Source organism: Hyperolius riggenbachi, chromosome 3, assembly GCF_040937935.1.
Source record: "Hyperolius riggenbachi isolate aHypRig1 chromosome 3, aHypRig1.pri, whole genome shotgun sequence".
NCBI lineage: Eukaryota > Metazoa > Chordata > Amphibia > Anura > Hyperoliidae > Hyperolius > Hyperolius riggenbachi.
In genome coordinates this window covers 310,495,820-310,509,149 of record NC_090648.1, presented here as the reverse complement: position 1 = coordinate 310,509,149, position 13,330 = coordinate 310,495,820, and the positions used below count along the sequence as shown (strand labels likewise).

Sequence of the window (13,330 nt, the reverse complement as noted above, 5' to 3'; positions counted from 1 at the left end):
TGGCTGCATGGGGCTGGTAGAAGCCCCAGGTAAGTGAAACTCATTTTTTTATTTTGCTTGGACATTCCCTTTAAAGTGGTGAACAATAAGAAATGAACCTCAAGTGCGACATGATTCAGTTGCCCTTAACAAGATATGTATTGGTGTTAAAATATTATTTAAGCTTGCGTAGGAAGATGGCTGTCCATCTGACTTGTTGCTAAAGCACTTACACATGCTTTGGCTTGAATACATATGGTAAGAGTATTAACTACTTGCCGACCGCATCACGCCGATGAGCGTGGCTGTGGCGGCAGCCCCAGGACCGACTAACGCCGATTGGCGAAAGGTCCTGCGGACCTGTTTTGCAGGAGATCACGTGCACTGATGTGTGCGCATCCCTGCTTGGATGGCTCCGCTCCGCCTTCAGTCTCCCATCGGCGATCGCCGCTAGGAGACTGTTAGATGACGAAACCGACGTCTATTAACATAGTACAGCGCTGCGATCTAAGGCAGCGCTGTACTAGGGACAGCCGTGTGACACGGCTGTCCCCCTGGAACACAGGAGAGCGATCGGCTCTCATAGGCTGAGGCCTTTGACAACTGATCGCCGTCATTGGCTGGGGAGAGGGAGGGAGTTAGGAAAAATAATTAAATGGGGACATTTATTTAAAAAGAACATAAATATTTATAAAAAAAATAAACATCTGGGGGGCGATCAGACCCGACCAACAGAAAGCTCTGTTGGTGGGGAGAAAAGGGGGGGGGGGGGGATAACTTGTGTGCTGAGTTGTGTGGCCCTGCAGAGAGGCCTTAAAGCTGCAGTAGCCAATTGAGCAAAAATGGCCTGGTCTTTGGGGGGGGGGGGGGGGTTAACACTGTGGTCCTCAAGTGGTTAAAAAGAAACCGTAAGGGCTCATTTCCACTATCGCGAATTCGCATGCGTTTTTCGCATGCAAATTCGCATAGCAATACAAGTGAATGGGACTGTTTCCACTTGTCAGGATTCCTGTGCGTTTTTCTGTGCAGAAAAAATTCGGATGGCAGAGCCATCAGAATTCGCATACCGCATACCGCTATGCGAATCGCATACAATGCATTTAATAGGAAATTCGCATGCGGTTTGGGTATGCGAATTTTCATGCGAATTCGCATAGAAACAATGGAAAAAGCACACCAGCACTGCCATGGTTAAATTCGCATACATCGTCATCCATGCGAATTCGCATGCGACTTCGCATGAAAATTCGCATACACCCGCATGCGAAATTCGCATCCGCATGCGAATTTTTACCGCGGCGATTCGCACCGCACAAGTGGAAATGCAGCCTAACTGAGAATTGAACTTCATCCCAATCAGTAGTTAAGACCCCCTTTCCTGCGAGAAATCTTTACCTTTTCTCAAACGGATCATCAGGGGGCTCTCTTTGGCTGATGTGGTGAAACCCCTCCTACCGTGTGATGTCAACGCCTCACAGCACTGAGGTGCTGACATCACACTGTGGGAGCCTTGTTGCATTGTAGGAAATTACAGCTGTTTCCAACTGGCAAAAAAGCAAGCAGCAGCTACTTTCACTGACATCACCTGCAAGGCGTAAAAATGTCACCATATGATAAATTTCAGAATGTAAATCAGGGAGATGAAAGATTTTACAATGGGCAAACACTGACTAAATCATTTATACATAATTATTGTAAAAATTAAGCACATTTTTTTCCTTATGTTATTTTCACTGGAGTTCCTCTTTAAAGGACCACTATCAATTTTTTTTTTTATTTAAAGGCAATCTGAAGTGAAAATAAACGTATGATATAATGATGTGTATGTAGTATAGGTAAGAAATAAAACATTAGCACAGATATGAGTCTCTTATTGTTTCCAGTACAGGAAGAGTTAGGAAACTGTTGTCATCTATGCAAAAGAGCTTCTTTGAGCTCTGCAACTTTATAAAGTCGTGGACAGCACTGTCTTTTGAAGCACTTACCGTATATACTCGCATATAAGCCGACCCGCATATAAGCCGACCCCCCCACTTTTACTTAACAAACCAGTAAAAAATGATTGACCCCCATATAAGCCGGGGGTAGGAAATGCTGGCCGCCTTATTCCCCTAGTCTGTCCCAGTATCGCTAGTATAGTGCCCAGTATAGCTAGTATAGTGCCCAGTATAGCTAGTATAGTGCCCAGTACAGCTAGTATAGTGCCCCAGTACAGCTAGTATAGTGCCCCAGTACAGCTAGTATAGTGCCCCAGTACAGCTAGTATAGTGCCCCAGTATAGCTAGTATAGTGCCCCAGTATAGCTAGTATAGTGTCCATTATAGCTAGTATAGTGCCCAGTGTAGCTAGTATAGTGCCCCAGTATAGCTAGTATAGTGCCCCAGTATAGCTAGTATAGTGCCCATTATAGCTAGTATAGTGCCCATTATAGCTAGTATAGTGCCCATTATAGCTAGTATAGTGCCCAGTGCAGCTAGTATAGTGCCCCAGTATAGCTAGTATAGTGCCCAGTATAGCTAGTATAGTGCCCCAGTATAGCTAGTATAGTGTCCATTATAGCTAGTATAGTGCCCAGTGTAGCTAGTATAGTGCCCCAGTATAGCTAGTATAGTGCCCATTATAGCTAGTATAGTGCCCATTATAGCTAGTATAGTGCCCAGTGCAGCTAGTATAGTGCCCCAGTATAGCTAGTATAGTGCCCAGTATAGCTAGTATAGTGCCCCAGTATAGCTAGTATAGTGCCCATTATAGCTAGTATAGTGCCCATTATAGCTAGTATAGTGCCCAGTGCAGCTTGTATAGTGCCCCAGTATAGCTAGTATAGTGCCCATTATAGCTAGTATAGTGCCCAGTGTAGCTAGTATAGTGCCCATTATAGCTAGTATAGTGCCCCAGTATCGCTAGTATAGTGCCCCAGTATCGCTAGTATAGTGCCCCAGTGCCCCCCCCGCCTCCCCTCTCCCCCGCGGCCGCTGCTGCTTTTACCTTAGCAGGCGCCGCTTCTTCTATTCCCCTCCTCTCTGGCTCCGTAGGACAGTAGCACTCTACACGGTGGCTGCTGTGATCAGACAGGAAGCAGCGAAGAGCGCGGCTTCCTGTAGCGGCGGTTGCTATGGGAACCGCTCTCTCTCTCTACTGCAGCCGCCGTGAAGAGCGCTGCAGTGATTTACGGAGCCGGACAGGAGGGGAATAGAAGAAGCGGCGCCGGGCAGGTAATTGTAGCGGTAGCGGCGGGGGGGGGGGGGGGGGGGGGGCGAGGTGACAGTGCGGGAGGCTCGGACCACCATCACCAGCACCAGACTCGCATACAAGCCGACCCCCCAACTTTTGACCCCCTTTTTGGGGGTCAAAAATTCGGCTTGTATGCGAGTATATACGGTATCTCAACTGTTTCTCCAGGTTTCTTCTTTGTTTATGGTTTTTCTTCAGAGAAACGTTCAAAGGGTCAGTAGCCTGCTCTGCTCTGTGAAATCATTTAGAATGCTGAGTGTATTGTGGAAACTGCAATTATTAGAGAATGATGCAGTGTTATAAAAAAAAAAAAGCTATATACCTGAAAATAAAAATGACACTATTTTATGTACTACTAATGTTCTATTAATTATCCGTACTACACAACCTTTTTTTTTTGCTTCACATTTATAGGAAGGTGATTTTTCCCACAGTAAAATGCACCATAAACTGATTTTATCCTATATAGCTATCACTTATAGTAGGTAGTAACAATCTGACAGATCTGATAGGTTTTAGACTAGTCCATCCCCTTACGCGGAAATCTCAGTATTTCCTTTATTCTTTACAAAAGCACTGTATGGAAAGGATCTATATAAAGATGCCGGCCAGCCTCCCTACTTAATTGCCTGCTCTTTTGACAGTTGTAATTAGCAACCGCCATTTAGTAAGTAGAAGATAAAGAAAACCCTGAGGAGATGGACTAGTCCAAAATCTGTCAGATCTGTCTGGATTTTTCTGCCTACTGGAAGTGTTCATGTTATGAAGCAGCATTTTGAAGTTTACCTTTACTGACCATTTATTGACAGGACTTCTCATGAATTTCATAGTGCCAGTGCTGTACATTCTCATGGGAGATTTAAAGGTTCTAAACATTTTCAATCATTTTATAGGTGATATGGACAGGCTTACCCTGTCAAAACTTCCATTTGCTCATTTGCTGTGCTATATTGGAGTCAGAGAAGAAGCAAATAATGGAGCAGAACTATGGATTCAATGAGATTCTAAAGGTATCTTTATTTTTCATAAGAGCACCTTGTATTAAATCTTAAAAAAAAACACCTTTCTAGTTTGGCTGATATATCTGTTGCTGCTAAGCCACCATTGCTATGTTTGTGATCTTGTTCTTCATGCTGCCTGTTATCGTACTGATACGAGAGGAGATTTGCGGATATCTGATATTCACAGGTCCTTGGATGCATCTGAAAATCATTCTATAACACAATATCCACAAACCAAGGACATGGGCTTCATTTATCATGGTATAAATGGGTGCTGCTTCCCAGAGTTTTCTTTGAGTAGCTGGTCGACATGAGTCAAGCTGTCATTGTGAACCTTTGGTTTCCTTGGATAATAAATCACTCAACCAGTCCAAGTATGCAGTCAGTTAAGTTGGAAAGCCCTTATTATACTGCCTCCACATTAGTGTCTCATTAAGTGAAGCTGTAGCAATTTCTTTAAAGGAAAGCTGAAGTGAGAAGATATTTGAGCTGCCATGTTTACTTCATTTTAAACTATACCTGTTGCCTGACAATACTGCTGATCTTTTTGGCTCACAATGGAAGGTAAGGTAGAAAGGTGCAGCTAAGGGTGCAGGGAGGGTTGCAGACCAGGTATCCGGTGCGATGCAGATAGATCAGCGTGCTCAGGCTCAGATAGACATCATATGCAGGCAGAGAAAAAGATGAGAAATGCCGACACTGCTGTAAACTGCTTGTTTATTCATAACACATGGTGCAACAACGTGGATTCAAATTTTATGCATATTGAGAGCTAATATACCGGTTTGCTGGTGAAGCAGTTTACAGCAGTGTCGGCATTTCTCATCTTTTTCTCCGCCTGCATATGATCTTTTTGGCTGCAGTAGTATCTGAATCACACACTAGAAACAAGCATACAGCTAACTGGGTCAGACTTGAGTCAGAAACATCTGATCTCCATGCTTGTTCAGGGTCTATGGCTGTATATATTAGAGACAAGAGGATCAGCAGGACAGCCAGTCAATTTGCATAGTTTGTAAGGTAATAAGCATATCAGCTTCCATATCCCTCCTACTTCAGATTCCCTTTAACCACTTAAAGGACTTACGAGGCCAAGTCCATAAAAAAAAAATGAAAAAAGTTAGCTACCTTGCTCAGCTTGTTAGGCACGGAGGACGCCGTCCGCGCCCTCCGTGCCGTTCCGCCTGGTCCCCGCCGCTGCACAGCCCCCCGAACGGTCCCCGACCGCGCGGCCCGGGTCGGGCTCCCCAGCCTGTACCAAGATGGCCGGCGGAGCTGGCCGCGGCTGCGCAGTCCGCATAGCCGCGAGTTCGGCTGCGCAGCTCTAAGGCCAACCCCCCGATCCACGCTACTGTTGCGTGGATCGGGGGGGTTGGCCTTAGAGCTGCGCAGCCGCACTCGCGGCTATGCGGACTGCGCAGCCGCGGCCAGCTCCGCCGGCCATCTTGGTACAGGCTGGGGAGCCCGACCCGGGCCGCACGGTCGGGGACCGTTCGGGGGGCTGTGCAGCGGCGGGGACCAGGCGGAACGGCACGGAGGGCGCGGACGGCGTCCTCCGTGCCTTACAAGCTGAGCAAGGTAGCTATCTTTTTTTTTTTTTTTTTTTATGGACTTGGCCTCGTAAGTCCTTTAAGTACCAGCAGTCTCTGCCCCCTTAAGGACCAGAGACCACTGGTACAGAAACGGCGGAATCCAAACGAATCGCCGCACATACCCATCGCAACCTCTGTCACCGCCGCACGTCAGGATCCTTGGCCACCCATTCTGCCGTCTCTATGACGGCAAAGTTCCTGTGAGCCGATCAGGAGCTGTTTTCATTGGCTCCTGACCGTGTCTATAAATGTAAGCCAATGGGAGTGGCTTACATTGAAAGACAGCGCCAGGAGCCAATGAAATCTGCTCCTGACCCACTCACAGGGCCTCTGCCTTTATAGAGACAGGCAGAGCCAGTGAGCTGTGGCGAGATTGACTGAAACATCGGATGAGCGCAGTGGCGGGTAATTGAAATCTACTCCCTGCCAGCCAGGTGACCACCAAAACAGGGCGAAGATTTCAATTAGCTTGGTCCTTAAGTAGTTAAGGTTGGATGCACACTGTGCCTCATTGGTAATGTGCTGATTTTGTGCTGCTATCCCATGCTGCTGTTGCGAGTGCACAGGAGAGCAGCAACGTATGCAGGATTGTGGAGATTGAGCTTGGAGCAATAGTGTTCCGTTCCAAGCTCAACCTCCACAAACCTGCACACGTCACAGGTCTCCTGCGCACTGTGTGCTGTAACACATATTGGGAACTATAGGCAGTGAGTGGAGGGGGCGTTGCTAATGATGGGCAGAGAGAAGAGCGAGCTGCCACTTCCTCCCCACCCATAATCAACATCTGCTCAGTCAAAGATTATGGCTGAGGGGACACAGGGGGCGTTGGAGGGAAGGTCAGGTCACAGCACCACAAATAAAACAGCATTAAAAGTATGTCCATCACAAACTATTTCAGGGGTACTTTAAAGTCAAAACTTGCAGCACCCATTTTCCTATGACCGCATATTCTCCAAGAATGCATTGTGTCCACTAAATATTGTTTTATGCTATTTTGTTTTGTTTTTTAGCATATAAATGAACTTTCCATGAAGCTGGAAGTTAAGGATGTTCTGTGTAAAGCAGAAGCAATCTCGTTGCAGATGATGAATTGCAAGGTATTATAATGTATTGTGCCTGACCTTTTATAGGTATAGCTGCATCATGTTTGCATTTTACAGAAACCGGAAAGTTTTCACTCTGGAAAGCCCTTGGGCAGTTTTTTTCAGTTTTCAGCTAAAGGTTAATATTATGAGAACACGAGAGTTTAAAAGATAATGAGAATACTCAGATGGTTTTCCACATAGCTAAGCATAAAAATGTTATAATTTTAGAACCGTTATTATAATTTAAGATTTCCTATGTTCATTTGGTGGTGAGCCAGTTTTAAGGATTTTTGGATCTTAACCCATTTTTTCTGTTAAAGATAAGAAAAATAGTACAGAAACATAATTTGTAGACGTCGTATGAGATAGCTCCTAAAGCCCAATTAGAAGCATGTGGTGTTTACTTCCCAATATCTTACATTCTCAGCTAGTTAGAATTAACCATAAGCAATAATAGAAAAGCTTTATACTTAAATCAAATCAGCACTGCAAAAGTAGTGGTCATGTCATGTGACTGATGCTACCAATCCTTGAGTGAAATGGGAGGTGGCGTAATTTGATAGTGATTCCTTACTATTATCTTCTCTGTGTCCTTGTGTAAGAGTGGCACAAACTTACAGAAATTATGCAGTGCCTGTCTGTGCAACAGGAAGGAGGTTTCTTCTGGCCAGGTGACCACATGTGGGACCTTCATTTTGTGCATGAATTTCTGCCAGTCCATGAGAAAATGATGAAGATGATCAAACGTTTGTCAGTGAGATTGATTAAAATCTGTGAGCTGGGTTTATTGATTGGTGATGTTAACGGTGCTGTATCAAATGGGCTACACAAATTTTAAGTGCAAAGGGACACTAAGTCCTGGACAAACTGTTAATTTGGGCGCACATCACAATTGTCCAATTAGCGATGCCATGGACCACCATGTCATTCGTGGCTATGGTGGTAGCAACCAATTAATTTTGGTGACGGAGTTTAGCTATTATATAACTCTGACTTCACAAGCAGCAGTCATTTATCGGTAACTGGAGTTTGGCTTATATGTAACCAGACTTTAGATCTTCGCAGAAGAAAAGGCACTTGTCAGTGATCTGCATCCAGCGTTCGGCTGCTGGAAGAACAAGCTGCTGCCGTCAGTAATTAGAACCTGGAGTGAAGCTATCAAGTAGGGGTGGGGGTGTTTCAGTGGACTTAACATACCTCCATGCTTAGTTTTAGAATTTAAACATTGGGTCGGTTAGCTATCGTTTGAACAACTGCATTGATAGCCAGGCAATTTAACAGGCTGAGTAAAGTCGAAGAATAGCTAAGTTGGTAATACAGGGAGAAGCTGTTGACGTAGTGGATAGCACTCTTACCTTCAAATCTTGGACGCCATCTGCATAAAGATGTATGTTCTCCCTGTGTTTGTGTGGGTTTCTTCCGCATTTTCTGGTTCCCTACCACATACCAAAAAACAGTGACTGATCATGGTAAGAACAAGTTTTTGAGCTCCTCTGAGGGACAGTTAGTGACAAGTCTATATACATTATGAAAAGCACTGTGGAATATGTCAGCGCTATAGAACTACTAAATGATAAAACAAAAAAATAATACTTCTATCTATCCCGGCTCTGTATTTAGCGGTTTTTCTGGGGTTCCACATTATCTATGTTGTATATTAAATATATATTTATCCAATATATGTGTGGTTTCTGTCCCTCAGGATTTGCCTCCAGCAGTGTGTGAAGTTCTTGGCCTTAAGAGCACTGCCTCACCAGTGTGTGACACAGCTGAGGGCTGCAGCATCAAGAAGCATCCCCAGACCTCACCATCTCAGAACAGCTCTGTGCCTATACATCTTGCTAACGGGAAAAGAAGTACTTCAACTCCTAAAACTCTGCCAAAAAGTGTTCACACGCCGACTTCCTCCTGGTAAAGCTGCGTCTATCGAGACCAACTAGAAAAACTTGACAAAGACACTTGTTTAATATGTGGTGTTCATTTTGAAGACTTTTGGAAAACAGACATTTCGTCTTAAAGAGTCTTTGCATTAAAACTTTTCAAGCAAAGGATCGAATTTAATTATTTTTGTAGTAAAAGCTGAACCAAAATAGACTGTCAGTATCATTCCACCACCTTTCACTAGTGCGGTACCGTTTACATAGTGAACCACAATTTCCATCTGGCTGATAGGCAGCAGGTGAGGTAACAACATAATCTTATCAAATAAAGCATCAAGTTATATAGAGTGTAGTGTTTGCACAATAGGCAGCATTATTTGCTAAGAGGTTCTGCATTGCATAATATGCAGCGTTTCTCATTTAAATCCGCTTCGGTACTTTATTTTTATATGTATAAGTAGCTGATTTTTATCTGTCTTATCTATTTATATAAGACACAGCTACCTACAATGCAGTATAGCTAGTTGTAGAAGACCATAGCCAAATTAGATTTGTTAAAATTGGCAAAGAATGGTGGAAAGTGCATCGTAACAGCCCGAAGATACTTACACATAAGAATTTTTGATTATTTTTGTAGAAGTAGTCAGATTTTCTTAAGATTGCCTTTTTCAGTGCCTGGTCTCTGTTTATTCCATATTTACTAATTGAGATTCCCATTATGCTTGCCTCATCTGAAAAGGTTGGACAGATGTTAGCAATGCAGACCTTGTAATTTAGCATGGACAGGTTTCTGTTCTGCAATATGGAAACCTTACTCTTCTCCCCATAACATTAAAGAAAATAAAGTTAAAAGTAAACTGAAGCTTTTCTTGTAATGTCCAGAAAACATGAAGATTCAGGTACTGAAATCTATCCACAGGAGTCCTTGAATGATGCAAGTTACATGCATGCAAAGCTAAAATCTCCCCATGAGCCATTGTGTAGGCTTATCCCTGTGCGATCAGCAGGTAGCCGCTTCTGCCAACCCTCACAATCGACTTTTCATTATCCCAAGGTTTTGTGCTGTGATTACATCTGCCTCTTACTGTTTCTGATTGTCAAATAATTGCTGCAGTATCATTTAAAGGACATGTTGGTCAGGTTATTAATGCCACCTTCAATTATCCCATTAAAACATTATTGTGAGAAGTGCCTGCCGCGTGGAAGGGAAAAGGAGTACTGCTTTAATATACATTTGAGCACTTACACAGTTTCACAGATCCCTTGGCATAATCATTCAAGTTTCAGAAAGTGGTACTTCCTTGGAATACCACATGCAGACTAGCTGAGGCTTTTTCATTGCATTAGGGAAGAGAAAAGACACATATTAAGGATGTCCATTTGACATTAAGCTCCAGGGGGTTTGTATATTTTGCACAAAGTAGAGACCACCATCTTTAGTGACAATGGGGTTGAATAAGGTTTGGAAATTACTGAAGAACTTAAGTGATCCTATAAACTTGCACTATGACTGCTACAAGGTAGCACAAGTAAAGTAATGATTGTGGAGTTGTTAGCGCTTGTCACTTGCAGTACCTATATAGAAATTTACCTTTAATAAACCCAGAACAGCCTGTGTTTAGGGGGGAAAGTTTCAATATAGATGTTCGCATTACCACAATTGCTAGTTGACTAACCTTTTAGAAATTACAATATGCTCTGAAATAGACTCATGTGATGATTAAACAGTTCTACCACCTATTACCAGACTATTTAAAATATCATGTCCAGGTTTTATGGACTTATGTCCACTGTTTTCACCCGTACATCAGTCTCCATGTAATAATCTGCAGATCTAGCAATGACGACACGATTGTGAAAAAAAGCTGTTGTGTTTTTTTTTGTTTTTTTTTGTATGTTAATTTGTGCTTTCCAACTTACCTTTTTTCTGCATATTTTAGCACTGGTTGGGGGTGGCCCAACAGAAGGGGCAGAGCATAGCAACACACTGGCATGGTCATAGACTTGAAATGCTTTATGACATTTTAGACATGCTTTGAAGTGTAGTCGCCACTACTATGGTTAAGCAGTATCCTAAGGTCTAATTGCATCTTCATGTGTTTCTACATTATAACACGTGACCTTGCCCAGGCCACAACGAGAGTACAGTGCAGCTACTTTTAGTGGTGCAATTGTTACCTTTGTTTTTGCTAAAGTACTTAATAAAAAATACTGCTGATAATTTTCTCCAGAAAATTGATTTTGTTTTCAATGAATAGAACTACCCTACATTTGATTGTTTATATTAGTTAATAACATGAAGCTGCATCTAAAATGTGCACAGTATCATTCCCTAGAAAAACCTGCATGAAAACTGGTGCCTCCGTATCGCCTTTTGCCTTCTCAACTTTTCTGAAAAGATGTTTGTTGGGCTGCCCCTTACCACCCTTCTGATAGGCCCTTTGGACCAGGGTAGTGCCCTGCACTGACGGCCTCTCAAAAAAGTAGGTTTGAAGAAGATGTAACCCATGTAATGTGGCCTTTACTGTAAGAATTTATATGTTGGTTGCTATTGGCAACAGCACAACACACCTTTTACTCCGGCACCAGCAACTCATTAACCAGCTGAGCGGTCTGGACGAGCTCAGCTCGTCCAACACCGCCAGCGGCTGCCGCTCAGGCCCTGCTGGGCCGATTTTAACGAAATAAAAAGCAGCACACGCAGCCGGCACTTTGCCAGCCGCGTGTGCTGCCTGATCGCCGCCGCTCTGCGGCGATTCGCCGCGAGCAGCGGCGAAAGAGGGCCCCCCTAGCCGCCTGAGCCCAGCGTAGCCGGAACAAAAAGTTCCGGCCAGCGCTAAGGGCTGGATCGGAGGCGGCTGACGTCAGGACGTCGGCTGACGTCGATGACGTCACTCCGCTCGTCGCTATGGCGACGATATAAGCGAAACAAGGAAGGCCGCTCATTGCGGCCTTCCTTGTTTATTCTGGGCGCCGGAGGCGATCGGAAGATCGCCTCCGGAGCGCCCTCTAGTGGGCTTTCATGCAGCCAACTTTCAGTTGGCTGCATGAAATAGTTTTTTTTTTATTTAAAAAAAACCCTCCCGCAGCCACCCTGGCGATTTAATCAGAACGCCAGGGTGGTTAAAGCTCCAATTCACAGCGACAGCATACAGGAGATAGAATGGAGACAGCCACCTTCACCTTTAAGGGTTTATTCAGCAATCAGGCATCTTGTGTTACATGTTGATTTCTTCAGAGTGTAAACAGTCTTTCCTATGTCCTATGTACATCACATATATTTACAGCATACAGACATGAAGCTATTCTAACTAGAAATCGTAGAGAGCAGGGTAGCATGCAGAAGACGAAATAGAAGTAGTGTTCTGCCATCCTGTGTCCCTCTTTTATATGAACATCAAAGAGTTAAATTCTGACATCACGCGAGCCATACCCCCAAGCCTACAATTGGCGGGCATGGGCATGTGACCCACCTCATCATATACTTTATGCCCTAGATGCACGGAATGCAATGTTTTTTCCAAACATTGGCTTTGTTTACCGTTTCGTAGTCTAACAGTCGGAACATTTAGAACTGAAAACATATTAGTGTGTCCTTCTAGAGGAACATATGTTTCTTGTAAATGACTGCATAATTTCTCTCCGCGAAACTATGCTTAAAGAGAGTCTTTACTAGACTTTAGTACCTGAGGCTAGAATTCCAGTATACTTACATTCTAACAGCCCCCCTGAAATGACTTGAGATGCAGGTTTCTCCATTAGGGTTCAGACGGTACCTGTGAGCCTGTTTTTGTTATGTCTCAGTATAGTGTATCAATATATTTAAATATTTGACTTTTTATGTAATGGTCAGGTAGTTTTGGGAGAACCCCTTACCAATAACTTAAAGGGACTCCGAGCAGTGCAGAAACTCTGGAAAAATGCATATCATTTTAAAGCTCTCTTTCCCCTCTTTCCAATGATATATAAACCACCGCCCTACGCCTTTTAGTTTTCGTTATTTTCTTGATCGAAATTGCCGCGGCCACGACTTCGATCACGAAAATAGAGAAAACTAAAAGGCGTAGGGCGACGATTTAGGTGTCGCCAGAAAGAGGAGAAAGAGAGCTTTAAAATGATATCCATCTTTCCATAGTTACATTGTATTACACGGTGCGACTTTTTCTGCTGAATGGAGCTGCTGACTTTGAGAAAAAGTCGCCCTGTGTAATACAATATAACTATGGAAAGATGGATATCATTTCGATCGCGAAAATAGCGAAAACTAAAAGGTGTAGGGCGGTGGTTTATATATCATTGGAAAGAGGAGAAAGAGAGCTTTAAAATGATATGCATCTTTCCATAGTTTCTGCACTGCTCAGAGTCCCTTTAAGGCTTAGAAATCCAGGTGATCTTTTAGTCTGTGAGCGGTCAAATAAACATTTTAGTTTCATACATGAGAGCTGGTGAAATATTAATAATAATGATAACTTTTACCAGGCCTCATCCTTAGGACAGGGATGATTGCAGTTTCTGCTTGGAAAGTAAGCAATTTTATGCAACATTGAAGTGTGCCTGAAATT

The 13,330-nt window shown here is 43.6% G+C and overlaps 1 protein-coding gene across 2 annotated transcripts in view; it reads left to right on the top strand.

Annotated features, from left to right (window-relative positions):
- Positions 1-11,566, top strand: part of TBC1D15 (TBC1 domain family member 15) — a 138,810-nt gene extending 127,244 nt beyond the window's left edge. For both annotated transcript variants that reach the window (XM_068276671.1, XM_068276670.1), the window contains 3 exons: positions 4,104-4,220; positions 6,814-6,900; positions 8,591-11,566. In XM_068276671.1, coding sequence (XP_068132772.1) covers positions 4,104-4,220; positions 6,814-6,900; positions 8,591-8,803 — 417 coding nt within the window. In that variant the 3' untranslated portion in view covers positions 8,804-11,566. The remainder of the gene's footprint in view (positions 1-4,103; positions 4,221-6,813; positions 6,901-8,590) is intronic.
- The last annotated feature ends 1,764 nt before the right edge of the window (positions 11,567-13,330 follow it).